Source organism: Elgaria multicarinata, chromosome 5 (assembly GCF_023053635.1).
Source record: "Elgaria multicarinata webbii isolate HBS135686 ecotype San Diego chromosome 5, rElgMul1.1.pri, whole genome shotgun sequence".
Lineage (NCBI taxonomy): Eukaryota > Metazoa > Chordata > Lepidosauria > Squamata > Anguidae > Elgaria > Elgaria multicarinata.
The window spans coordinates 63,005,730-63,018,770 of NC_086175.1; the positions used below are offsets into that span (position 1 = coordinate 63,005,730).

At 40.0% G+C, this 13,041-nt stretch overlaps 1 protein-coding gene across 1 annotated transcript; it reads left to right on the forward strand.

Moving 5' to 3' along the window:
* Positions 1 to 383: 383 nt before the first annotated feature.
* On the forward strand, positions 384 to 12,070 carry LOC134399605 (uncharacterized). The gene is made up of 7 exons (XM_063127688.1): positions 384 to 464; positions 2,064 to 2,222; positions 5,372 to 5,459; positions 6,691 to 6,866; positions 8,663 to 8,870; positions 11,765 to 11,887; positions 12,018 to 12,070. The coding sequence occupies exons 2-7, from the start codon at positions 2,139 to 2,141 to the stop codon at positions 12,068 to 12,070; spliced, it is 732 nt and encodes a 243-aa protein (XP_062983758.1). The 5' UTR covers positions 384 to 464; positions 2,064 to 2,138.
* Positions 12,071 to 13,041: the final 971 nt, after the last annotated feature.

The following is a 13,041-nucleotide window of genomic DNA, read 5'->3' on the forward strand; positions in this document are numbered from 1 at the left end:
TGATCACTCGCTAATCGAAAACAATAGCATCGTGCTAGCAGCTTTTTTAAAAAAAAAAACTTCTGTAAAACATTTCAATCAATGTCTAAAGTATAAAATGTATGATAGTGCTTACATGAGTTGTACTGCAAACAGAATCCAGATCCCTCAAATTCTGTCGATATCTGCTGGTGTGTTTTTTTCTTTTTAAAAAAGCTAAAATATTTTGATTTCTTTCACAGATCCAGGCTAAAGGGACTTTTGTCTCAATGTACTTAGCTGTTTGCGAAAATCTGCTTTTACCTACTATTTTTCTCATTTTGAATAGATTTTTATGCTCCAGCTGTCTAATTATTCCCAACGATACTGTTATGTTGCATTACTGTAAAATCGCTGAGCTTCTACTAATCCCTATGATGTGGTTTCTGTAGCTTCAAAAGGTTAGCACATGCAAACATCAGCAATTCGAAAGGTGGAGAAGGAATGTAAGTCTCACATTGATATGGTAGAAGTGTGTCCTTTATTATGGTTTGCTGTGCTTCGTTTAAAATAAGCCTACCACAAATCATGATGTCATTTATATTTATCATTTTTATATTGGTTAAAAGAAATTGAAACTAGAAGTGCTTCCAGATGAAGGACTCTTAGAGTTACCAGTCTAAAGGCATTGTACAATTATACCATATTTTTCTCCTCAGTTTAAGGGAAATGTGGTGGGAAAAGATGGGAGGGCATAAATTGAAGGTTTTTCTGGACCCCTGCAAAATTCTGTGAATGAGGCAGAGCGACTACACTGCAAAAGCCGCATCTGGAAGCAGCCTAAAAACCTTTTCTTGGCAATAAAATTATAATTTAAGTGTAAGGATATATTATTCTCAAGCATTGTGCTATTTATATAGTTAGCAACTGTTACTGGTATTGACCTGCTTCATCTGAGGGACATCTTCCTAGAGACCATAGGGTTACATCCTAATTGACTATGTAGTAAATAGTAGTTTGTAGAGACCAAGTCCCGGTTCACACGATCCCCATAGAGATCCCCACCTTATGCCTGGCACCATTTGCCCAATTACCCACCTGAGTGTGACTGGTACTAATCCTGGCAGCCTGGCTTGTTTGCGGGGGAAACAACCCTCAAATAACCAGAGAGAGGAGTCCACCCTGAGAGATCTGGACTTGCAAGCTTCCTACCTGCAGACAGTGCTTTTCTGACGCTTGGACTCCGACATTGGAGAGGACACAAAGGAGGCACATCAGCAAATGCTGTGTGTCCTGTGTACAGTAGTATTACAGCTACTACCCTCCAAGAGCTGCTGTACAAACATACAAGTTGGGTATGACTGGTAGCAACTAAAAACAGCAGCCCCACATCATCTTCTCCCCATGAGTAACATCTATTAAAAGAAAACACACGACATAGCAGATCATCCAAGTTTCCCTGCTTCACTTCAGCAAATCAAGCAGAGCCAGGCCTGGGAAACTTGGGAGTGCTGTCATGTCACATGGCACAGTTTGGATGACTAAACATTACTAGGGTGCCATTCCTTATACTAGAAAGCAAAATTGAGAGCTAGACCCTCAAAAGTGCTAATAGGGATAGAAACTGGTACTACGGTGATCTTACTTTTTCATTTTTCAAATTATGACAAAAAATGTATGTTCAATAAGTGCTATTTGCAGTTTGAACCTAGCACCTGAGCATCTGGGTTGTGCTTCTTTGCCATCTTTCCTGCATAGGGGATATTTGTAGTTAGCGTGATTGACTTAAGTTGTTTTATTTTTGTATTTTATTGACCTATCTGCTTTGAAGGGGGCACCAAGTAGCTGTAATGTGGTGTATAAATGCTGTAATAATAATAGTAATGTACAAATGAAGTCTTGAGATTGTACAAATGCACAAGCCCTGTGTTGTGCTTAAATGAGATCTTTAAAAAAAGAGCTTTTCTGACTGTCTAATAAATAGAAAACAGCATGTGACACAATATCCAGTACTATGTAATAATTCTCATTTGATAGCACAAGTGAAACCAAATGCTTGAAATATTATCTGACATTTGTTTTTGTTTCTCGGTTAAACAACAAAGACAGTGGAGTCTCCTGCGCTGTCAGAGTTTCTGCTAAAATCGCCAACTGAGAACAAACAGGAACTTGATCAGCCCATGAAGAAAGTGCAAACTGAAGGCCAGCTACTCTTGCAGGGACAGAGTCTGCATCTTGCTGATGATGGCAAGCTTTATAGGAAGGTAAAGGATTTCCTTATTTATTCATTCATTCATTCATTTCATTTCATTTCCATAGCTGAAGCTCTCTGGGCAGTTCACAAGAATTAAAACCATGATGCAGTGTAAAATATGGGAGTTTAAGACCACAATATAAAAACACAATATAAAACTACAACCAGAATAAAACTGAGCAGCGATACAGAGATTTAAAATACAGATTTAAAACAGAGCTAAAAGTCTAGGATGGTAAAATGCTAAAATACTGGGGAAATAAAAAGGTATTCACCTGATGCCAGAAGGAGTACAAAGTAGGTGCCAGGAGAACCTCTCTAGAGAGCTCATTCCACAACCGGGTGCCACTGCAGAAAAGGCCCTTTTCCTGGTAGTCAACCATCTCACTTCCTTTGGCAGGGGCTCACAGAGAAGGACCCCCTGAAGATGATCTTAGGGTCTGGGCAGGCACATATGGGAGGTGGCGTTCCTTCAGATAACCTGACCCCAAGCCATTTAGGGCTTTGAATGTAAATACCAGCACTTTGATTCAGGCCCAGACATGGACTGTAAGCCAGTGCCGCTGGAAAAACAATCCTGCTGTCCTGTTTTGGTCCAGCTGAAGTTTCCAGACCATTTTCAAAAGCAGCTCCGTGTATAATGTTTTGCAGTAATCCAGTAATCCAGAGCATGGATAACTGTAGCTAGGCTATCTCTGTCCAGATATAGGCAAAGTTGGTATATCAGCCTAAGCTGATAAAAGATGCTCCATGCCACTGAGTCCACCTGTGTTGCCCTCATCTAGTCCATGGCCAGACACTGTCTGGGGCCAGGTACTGATTTAGAACAGCCATTTCCTCACTTTGGTTTGATAAAAAAGAGAGGTAGGGCTGGGTGTCACCTGCATATTGATGACACCTCAGCCCATATCTTTGGATAATCTCACCCATTGATTTCATATAGATATTCAACAGCATAAGGGATAAAATAGAGCCCTGTGCAACCCATTGGCCTAGTTGCCACAGCACAGAGCAATAGTCCCCCAGCACCATCTTCTGGAATCAGCCATCCAAGTAGGAGCGGAACCACTGCAGCTCAATGCCTCTAACTCCCAGCCCAAACAACCTATCCAGGAGGATACCATGGTCGAAGGCACTGAAAACCACTTGAGAAGTTCAGGAGGATCAACAGAATCGTAGGGTGCGATACACTTTAAAAATAAATAGAGCAATTGGGATAAATGGCTCACATAGATACGAAGAATAGAAAAAACAAGAACGCTGTTCTGGAGATGTTCTTTTTAGACCACCACCTTCAGAGACGCATTTGGTGATGACCTGAGAGAGGAACTTTTTGGTTCCCAGGCTGTGGAACTCCCTCTGAAAGGGAGCTAGGTTTGTTCCTTCACCCAGCAAGCAAAGACCGTGCTTTACTGTAAATGGGTCTGGTGGGTTGGGTGCTTTTTTAAATTTAATTCCACAGATTTTTTTGCATTTTAATGTATTTATTGTTTTAATCCATTTTAATTGTGCCTGTAAGTCCCCTTGAGTGCCTTTTTTTGGTAAGAAGACAAGGTAAGACCTATTTCAGTAGTATGTCACTACCACTAGCAGATAGTGCAGTGTAGCAATTTTTAAATTTGCTCAGAAGCTTCTTGTGGTCCAGGATAAAAAAATAAACTCTCAAAGCCTTTGTTAATTTGTTACAGACTTAAGGAGAAGACTTCAGTGTAATAATACGACTATCCCCAAAATAAAATCTTTTTTGTCAATTCTAGGATTAGGTACTTTGGGATGTTTCTCATGTTACAAGTCTTTGCATTTCTGTTGCCAGAAAGCCCTATCTCCTATGTAATTAGTGAAGTGAAAAGTGATGGCTTTGGAACAACCCTCTGCATTAAGTTGAGCCAAAGATCTGTGCTTCAAGAGATTTGCAGATCACAATCCTGGAAGAACTGAACAACTGGCTCAAGACAGAGGGCTGAATTCACAACATAAAAAGCAGGGGACTTATTTATAATTATGTAAAGGTTACGTAAATTACTTATGTGCAGTGATAGAGGATACTTCATTAGTAGGACTGGGAAAGACCCCTGCTTATAACCACCTTGCACCTAGAAGAATTTGAAAAAAAAAAAAAACCTTCAAGCAACAGCTCCTCATATCTTATACATACTGTTTTCAACCTTTTGGGGCTTAGCAGCACATTTGGGATTTTGTGAAAGTGCTGTGGATACCACCACAAAATGACTGCTGGTGTGTTCATGGCCAATCACAGAATGATAGGAAGGTAAAAGTCTAATAATGAATTTGCATTGATTTTTACACGAGCTCCTATCCCACCCCATAAACTACCCTAAAATTAAAGTTTACGTTACTGGCTATAAAAATCACAGATTCAGCATTAGCCAGTGCTACCTTGACACAAAAATATTGCTCCAAGGCACGTCTTCTTACGGATCTTCATAATTTTTACATGGCATTCTGAGGAAAGGCAGCTGGTGGATGGTTGGACCTTTGACTGTCCTTTTTGTTTGCAGTAGTTAAGGTATTACACCTTGTTCATTGCATTATTCACCATTCAGTTCCTTTATTTTAAATTTTAAAAAAGGAAAGGATAAGACCCTTTTCTTAAATAAGCACCTGATAGCTGCAGGAGTGGAGTGGTGTATATAAATCATAACCAATTAGCAGAAATGTTTATTTTTACACATTATTTCCCTTCTTCCCTCCCTGTGAGTAGGCTCGATCAGCCTGTACTGAAAAAATGATATAATTGATTAATGAAGCTGTATTATTGCATGATTCTACTACTGGAAGTAGGGAGTTATAAGTAAACTGAAATCCTTCCAAAACAGATAATCTAAGTTGTACACAAGACTGGCAATTGCTGCAAGAACTCAAAGGATAAAAATAGTTCAGTGGTTGAACTGATGCTGCAAGCACAATACTGTACGCAGGGGCTGCAAGCACTATATTGCACACAAATTCAGAAAAGCTTAGAAGTATTTATACACAGAAAACATAACAGAGTGAGAAAGGAATATTATAGAGAAGGGAGAGGAGAAAAATATTAATATTACAATTACTCTTAAAAAAAACAGACAAAGAAAAAGTAAAGACAAAAGCATGTTACATTTTCTAACAAAATAAACTGATACAAATGAATTCATGTTGTAGGAGAAAGATGTTCTTTACAAAGAAGAGTCCTCTCTCAGCCTGATGAAATTTGAATGCTGTTCTCCTGTAGTCCTGCAGCAACTGATTGGTATGAAGGCCTTGCACTTTGTTTAACATTCAGTGCTTTTAATTTGTTCTAATTTGCTTTTATATCTATCAGTACATATGATGCTCTGTTAATTAATTTCTATGAATGTTAAAACAGCAGTTTAGCGAAACATTGAAGCCAAATTCTGCTCCTCCAAAGGCCTAGGATAGCTGTTAGGGCTCAGTAGAACCCCACAATTAACTGTAATGGTGGCCAGAATCCACCCAACATTAATTAATGCTGCAGCAGTACCCATTCTGTTCTCCGCCAGTTTGTCATGTGTACCATGCTGGAGAGATGTATTGCCATAGTGTGTCTCTACAATGACACAGTGTGGTGAAAGATGGTGAACAATGATCTCTTGGGCAGTTATGGGTATTTCCAGAAAAGCTATCAGTCACTGGCCCCATTCAGACAACATGCTAAACCATGCTGCTTAACCACAAAATAGTTAACGGAATGCATTCCATTAACCATTTTGTGATTAAGCAGCATGAAAGCGGCCTTAGACAAGTGCGTTATTTTTAAAATGGGTTCCAGGGCAGTATACATAAAACTTCAAGCTACGATATAAATTAGTCATAAGCGATAATATTGAGGAATAATAAAAACTGAGGGGTGATAAAGAAAAGTGTTCAAATAGCTAAAACCATACAATCAATTTCTTGAGCTGAAAAGCTTACAACAGTTGTATCTTCTTCAGAAATGCATTCGAGTTGGGTGCCACTATAGAAAACGCCTTCTCCTTCATCAATACATAATGCATTTCCCCTACAGATGGAACTCTGAGAAGGGCCTCATTTGATTAACTTAATGCAAGGCTGGTACAGGAGAAAGTACTTGCACAGTGATGTAGCAATGGCTAGCATTCAGACATGAAGTGAATTCACCTTTCCTTAATTTTGCCTCATTTTCCTTCCTCTACAAATACGAGACAAAGCCCAATCAAGACACTAAGCATATGCACATTACTGACTTTGGAGAAAGTCTCATTGACTTCATTGGCCATTATTTTGGAGTAAGCAAACATAGTATAGGACTGCAAGCTAAGCATTTTTATTTCAGTGGGGAAACATTCACAGCACTATCCAATGTCCAAATCCCATTGAAATCTATGAAAGTCACACCCAGGTAAGTGTGCATAGGGTTGCAGCCTTAATGACAATGGGGCTCAAAAGAGCTCTGATACGGCTGAATTGTGTCTACTGTGTGTTTCCATGTTGATACACAGTGAACCTTAAAAGCCAGATCAACGATCTTCAGGAAGCCAACGAGACTGCTGTCTTAGAGCTAGGAAAAGCAGATGAGGAGATTTCACACCTGAAGAATGAAATGGCTCAATTAAAATCTGAATATCTACAAAAGATAGCCGACTTCAAAGAAGAAAACCTTATTTTGAAGAAAAAGGTAATATAGCAAAAGGTAGCTATTAGTTTTCAATTTAGTCTTCCATGGTGCAACTTTAAACCAGTTATTTTATTTTATTGGTTTCATTATGTATGAAACCAAACCTAAAATTATTCAACAACTGATGTCCGTTTGTTTGGTACTTGTTACAGTTTGAACTTAGAGGACATGCATTACGGAATATTTACTACCTTTATGTATTTGTAGCACATAATTATTCATTTTACATATTCACTTTAGACTGGAGGTGGGCAACTGCAGAAAGTCCAGGGGGCATTTTCACCTCTGGACCCCCCATGTAGGCTGCATTCCCAATCTACCCCATGTGCGTGAGTGCTGGGGATTTTTTAATTTTTTTGTAAAAAATTAAAACAGCTTCCATAGCAGCTACGTGCCAAAACGATCAAAATTAGCTTGTTTTTAAGCTAAATTTGACTCTTTGGGTGTTCCGTAACCTCTGCAGATTCCTTCCCCTCTCCCCCCCCACCCGATTTTTTTTAACCAAACTAAGGGGTAATGAATGGGTGCCACAACCGGGACTGTGTGTGGCCTACATAGGCCATGTGTTGCCCATAGCTGCTTTAGACCATGTTGTAAATCAGAATTGGGCAGAAGGTAGATCAGAATCTGGGTGATTTGCAATAGATTGGCAAGAGTTTCTGACTGCTTAACTACTCAACTAAATTAGGCTGCGGAAATGGGACGGCTTGAGGTAACCAGGAACAGACTTATGTAACCTCATTTCCATTCTGGTACTGAAAATTAATTCTTAGCCTCAATATACTCAGAGGCAGCATGCTCTTTAATTCTAAGTGTAGTAAGAATTGGAGTAAAAAAGAGGTGTTCCCCCCTCCCCTAATCATGATGTCCATTCACCCTAATTGTAAATAACTAAAAATAACTCACTGCATACAGAAAAGTGGCATATCCAAAAAGGGTTCTAGTCTAGCTACTTTTCTACTTGCATGCTGTTTTTTATATGTAGTATTCAAACATGAGAATCCAACTTGCATTCTACAGTCCCAGGTTGGCTACACCTTATGATTTTTCAGCACATGCAGATGATGATGATGATTATATTCATTTATATCCCGCCTTTTTCCTAGTACTGGGACTCAAGGCGGTTTACAAGATTAAAACATGTACAATTCAAACATATAAATATAAAATTACAAAAGTTGAAATAGAATTAAACCTGCAGTAAAATTAAAACATATTTAAAACATTAAAAAAAACCAGTAAAAACAGAATCCAATACATTAACACAGGTCCAGAGTAGTTCCAAAAGCCTGCCGGAACAAATTTTTTTTTGCCTGCCTCCAAAAAGTGTAGCACAGAGGGAACCAGCCTAGCCTCCCCGGGGAAGGCAGTTCAAGAGCCTTGGAGCAGCCACCGAGAAGGCCCTCTCCTGCGTACCCATCAGGCGTGCCTGGGATGTTGGTGGGACTGAGAGAAAGGCCTCCCCAGAAGATCTCAGAGCACGGGCAGGCTCATATGGGAGAATATGGTCTTTCAGATAACCTGGACTCGAGCTGTAGAGGGCTTTATACGTGATAACCAGCACTTTGAATTGTGCTCAGAAACAGACCAGAAGCCAGTGAAGCTGTTTTAACAGGGGAATTGTATGCTCCCTGTAACCAGATAAGCTATTAAGACACATTTGATAATTACAGCAGTTGAGCAATGATAAATTATGCGTAATTCCGTACATGCATAGAATTCTATTCTTTATTGCTTCGTTCCTGCTTCAAGATCTAGCATTGAAACATAGTTTAAACTAATTTCCCCCTTTAAAGATCAACAGGATGCACAACAGACATGATCCAGTAGATACTTATGAACAGGTCCTGCATGAAGAGATTTGTGAGCTAAGAAGTGAATCCAGGAGGCTGAGGGAAATCAGTCACCAGTTGAATGAGGAAAACCACAGACTGAAAGAAGAACTATGGGATGGGAAGAGGCAATATGAATGGCTAATGCATACAGTTACTGGCAAACAAGATGGTAAAGGCACAACCATTTTACAGTTTATTGCTCAGGTTCTTAAGATGCTCAGTAAGCAACCCAGTATGTTGGTCTTGCAAAAACGTTGAATGTCACATGGACCACATTGCCATCAGTTACTTTTAAGGAGCAACTACAGCAGGGCTGCATGGAGCCCATTCGTTTGCATGGGTTTATCATGTGTGCCACTGTCATATACCTAATAAGCTAGGAATTTTGAATCAAACAGGTCCCCATCCTGTTTTGCAATGACTGTTGTAGTTGCTACATAATCAGATTGACATGAAACTGAACTATCCCAAAAGTACACAATGCATATGAAAATTCCTATCAGAAAGAAATCCCTGTGGAACAGCTCAGTTCCATGTCGATCTGTGTTGCAAGCAGCAGCTATAATTGTGATGGACCTATTTGAAAAAGCCACTTTGTCATGAATTCTATCAGGCAATTAGAATTTTGCTTAAAGCTCTCAAATAAAGTAACACAATAACCTTTAGTGCAGGAGTTCAGAATGTATGGTCTTACAGGTGTTTTTGGACTGCAAATCCCATCAGCCCTAGCCAGCATAGCCCAATGGCTACGGGTGATGGGAGTTGTACTCCAACAATATCTGGATGGGCACATGCTCCTTCTCTCTGCTTTAGTGGCCAGTGTAGCAAGCCATGCATGAAGAGGGACAGAGTCCAGTTGCCACTCCACTTTGGGTGAAGGCAGTGTTTCTTTTTGTGCTGCATGTGCACGCACATATTGGCACCCTAACTTGTGTGTGTATAGCCTCTGGAAAAGTACATTTTGAACTTCTCTGTAATAGTCAGGTATGTCTTCATATTCTGTCTCAACAATTATTTCTAGTATTTATAAGCCACCCCATGGCCTATGAGAGAACGTTACAATATTAAGACCAATACTACAATAGTAAAATTCACCAACATCAATTAAAATGTATCTTCATTAGAATTTGAAATATTAAGAAGTGGTATCTGATGGTCAAATCTAGACACCCTCAACCAGTGATTAATACAGTCAGAGCTGATGTAAGCATAGAGAGGAGTTCCGTGACTGCTGAAACAAACATGCAGCCTTCTACTGCAGTCAAAACAACTTCATGACAAATATCTATATATAGCTTTCCTAAAAGTCTATTAAGAACAGTGTCACTGGCAACAGCCAGTGTATCCATTTTTTGTGAACATTTTCTAATGAGTATCTAGCACTGCTGATTTCATTAGTTCTGTTTAAAGGCTGTATTTATTTACTTATTTATTTATTTATTTATTTATTACATTTCTATACCGCCCAATAGCCGGAGCTCTTTGGGCGGTTCACAAAAATTAAAATCATTCAAAGTATAAAACAACAGTATAAAACCATAATATAAAATACAATATAAAAGCTCAACCAGATAAAAAAAAAGCAACAATGCAAAATTACAAATTTAAAACACCAAGTTAAAATTTATTTATAGACTGTTAAAATGCTGGGAGAATAAAAAGGTCTTCACCTGGCGTCTAAAAACATATAACGTAGGTGCCAAGCGAACCTCCTTAGGGAGCTCATTCCACAGCCGGGGTGCCACAGCAGAGAAGGCCCTCCTGGTAGCCACCTGCCTCACTTCCTTTGGCAGGGGCTCGCAGAGAAGGACCCCTGAGGATGACCTTAGGGTCTGGGCAGGTACATATGGGAGTAGGTGTTCCTTCAGATAACCTTGGCCCCAAGCCGTTTAGGGCTTTAAATGTTAATACCAGCACTTTGAATCGGGCCCGGACCTGGACTGGCGTAATGTGGTCTCATCGGCCAGCCCCTGTTAGTAAACGTGCTGCCCTGTTTTGTACCAGTTGAAGTTTCCAGACCGTTTTCAAAGGCAGCCCCACGTATAACGCATTGCAGTAATCCAAACAAGAGGTTATCAGAGCATGGATAACTGTAGCTAGGCTATCTCTGTCCAGATAAGGGCGCAGCTGGTATATCATCCTAAGCTGATAAAAGGTGCTCTTTGCCACTGAATTCACCTGTGCCTCAAGTGACAGTTCTGGATCCAAGAGCACCCCCAAACTACGGACCCGATCCTTCAGGGGAGTGCAACCCCGTCCAGGACAGGGCAAACATCACCTCGCCGGACAGATGAACCACCTGCTAACAGTACCTCCGTCTTGTCTAGATTGAGTTTCAGTTTATTAGCCTTCATCCAGTCTATTACCGTGCCCAGGCACTGGTTCAGAACAGCTACTGCCTCACCTGGGTTTGATGAAAAGGAAAGGTAGAGCTGGGTATCATCTGCATATTGATGACACCTCAGTCCTTATATCTAGGATATAAGGAAGACAATTCTTTTGCAGGGATATAAGGGCCAAAGTATATTTTCTATGCATAGTAATTTAAAAAGAAACTTGTTTAAAAATCATGTATTAGAAAGTGGCTAACTTGGAAGCCATTCACCAAAAACATAAAATACAAATGTCACTTTCTGGAAATACATTTTATTAGTCAGAAGGTTAGCATCACTTCTTGACAAAGCTAGCAACAGACTGCATTAATACTGACAAATTAAAATTTTCAGTGCTGGTCCCAACATTAGGCAAGGTATGGCCACTTTGGGTTTCATGAAAGAGCATCAAATGGGTATTTAATTTGTGATCATTGTATTTTTACTGTCAGGGATGGGAGAGGTGCTTCTAGGATTTTCTGCCTCATGTGCCAAAACAACTCGCCTGGCTTTGGATACAATGCAGTTTGACTTGAATGGTTGCAAGGAAAGCAGCTCTACCTCATGCAGCAAAATGCCATGGGCCAACCCTGAAGATTTGCCTTGGAATTTTTAGATATTGTTTCATTACTATAGCAATAACACTTGACTGAGTGGACTGGATATAAACAAGGCTTTTACTTTTATTTAGAAAGAGTGCAAGAACGTTCTAGGAACAATGCTTCTCCGTCATCTATAAATAGTGAGTCTACTGAAATTCTGATTGCTGGGTACTGTGACACAGGGCTAGCAAAAGAAAACAGAGACTTGAAAGGTATGTTAATCCAATATGCAACCCCAAATTCTCAGTATTATCCTGGTTTTGATTGCACAGACAGGAATCTAAGGCTGTATTCAGATTAACTGTTTGTCATAAGCCAAATTCAATTTCTTGCTTTTTTCAGCTTCTGTTCACATGAGCAATGAAAGCCAAGATTTACCAGTTTTGACATACTGACTCCAGATGTACATTGTATTCAGATTTTATTCATTGTCTTCATGGCCAAGATCCTTCCCCAGAAAAACATGGTGGATTTCAATGGCTCCAAAATATAGCAAAAGTTACCTTGAGCTTGAGCTCCATCACTGTTAGTACTGCAACCACAGATTGTATTGGATCGGTTTCAGTTAGGTACCTTGAAATTGTAGACTCTGCACTACAGCACCAGCTGTTGCTCCATACTGGGAAAAGGATACTTGGTTAACATACTGGGTTCAGTATATGCATGGTAGTCAAGACAAGAGATTCTTTATGGTCTATAAGCAGTCACATATATGGCTTCTGTACTTGCACAGAGCCTCATTTTGGAAGTTTCTACAGCCATGTTAGCATTTTGGTGGGCTGCCCAACCCCCACCTTCAGTGTACATGTTCCATGGGGTGTAACCCGATTCCCTACTCAGATACTTTTCAAATACTGCTGCAACAGCAGCAAGGGTCTTTCTCAATGCTAGCATCTTCTCAGCCTCACCAGGTAGAAAGGGGGAAATGTGTTAGTTTTTCTCTTACCTTTGCTCTGTTTATTATTACTTCAGCATTTATGTTTTCCCTTCTGGTTTGGTTTGATTACCTCACCTGCCTCTTTTCAGGGCTTTTGAAAAAGCTACTCTGAAGACATCTACTTTCCACAAGAGTTCTATTTGCAGGAGTAAACTCCTTCCCACCGACAGCCACACCTTGTGTCTTTTGTGCAACGCAAATATCATTTTTGTGGACTTTTGCCAATACTGCCAGTGCTTTGTTAAACAAATACACTTTGCTCCTCTGGGAACAGATTCTGTTTGCAAGCAGATGCTAAAGTCTCACCCTGGGCCCCTGATTGATTCACAATTCCCATTCGAGTCAATCTCCCAGAGATTTTCACCAAGGTAGCAGTCACCTAGGAAACACTGCCATCATAACGAAAACCATTGTTGAGATTCAGGTGTG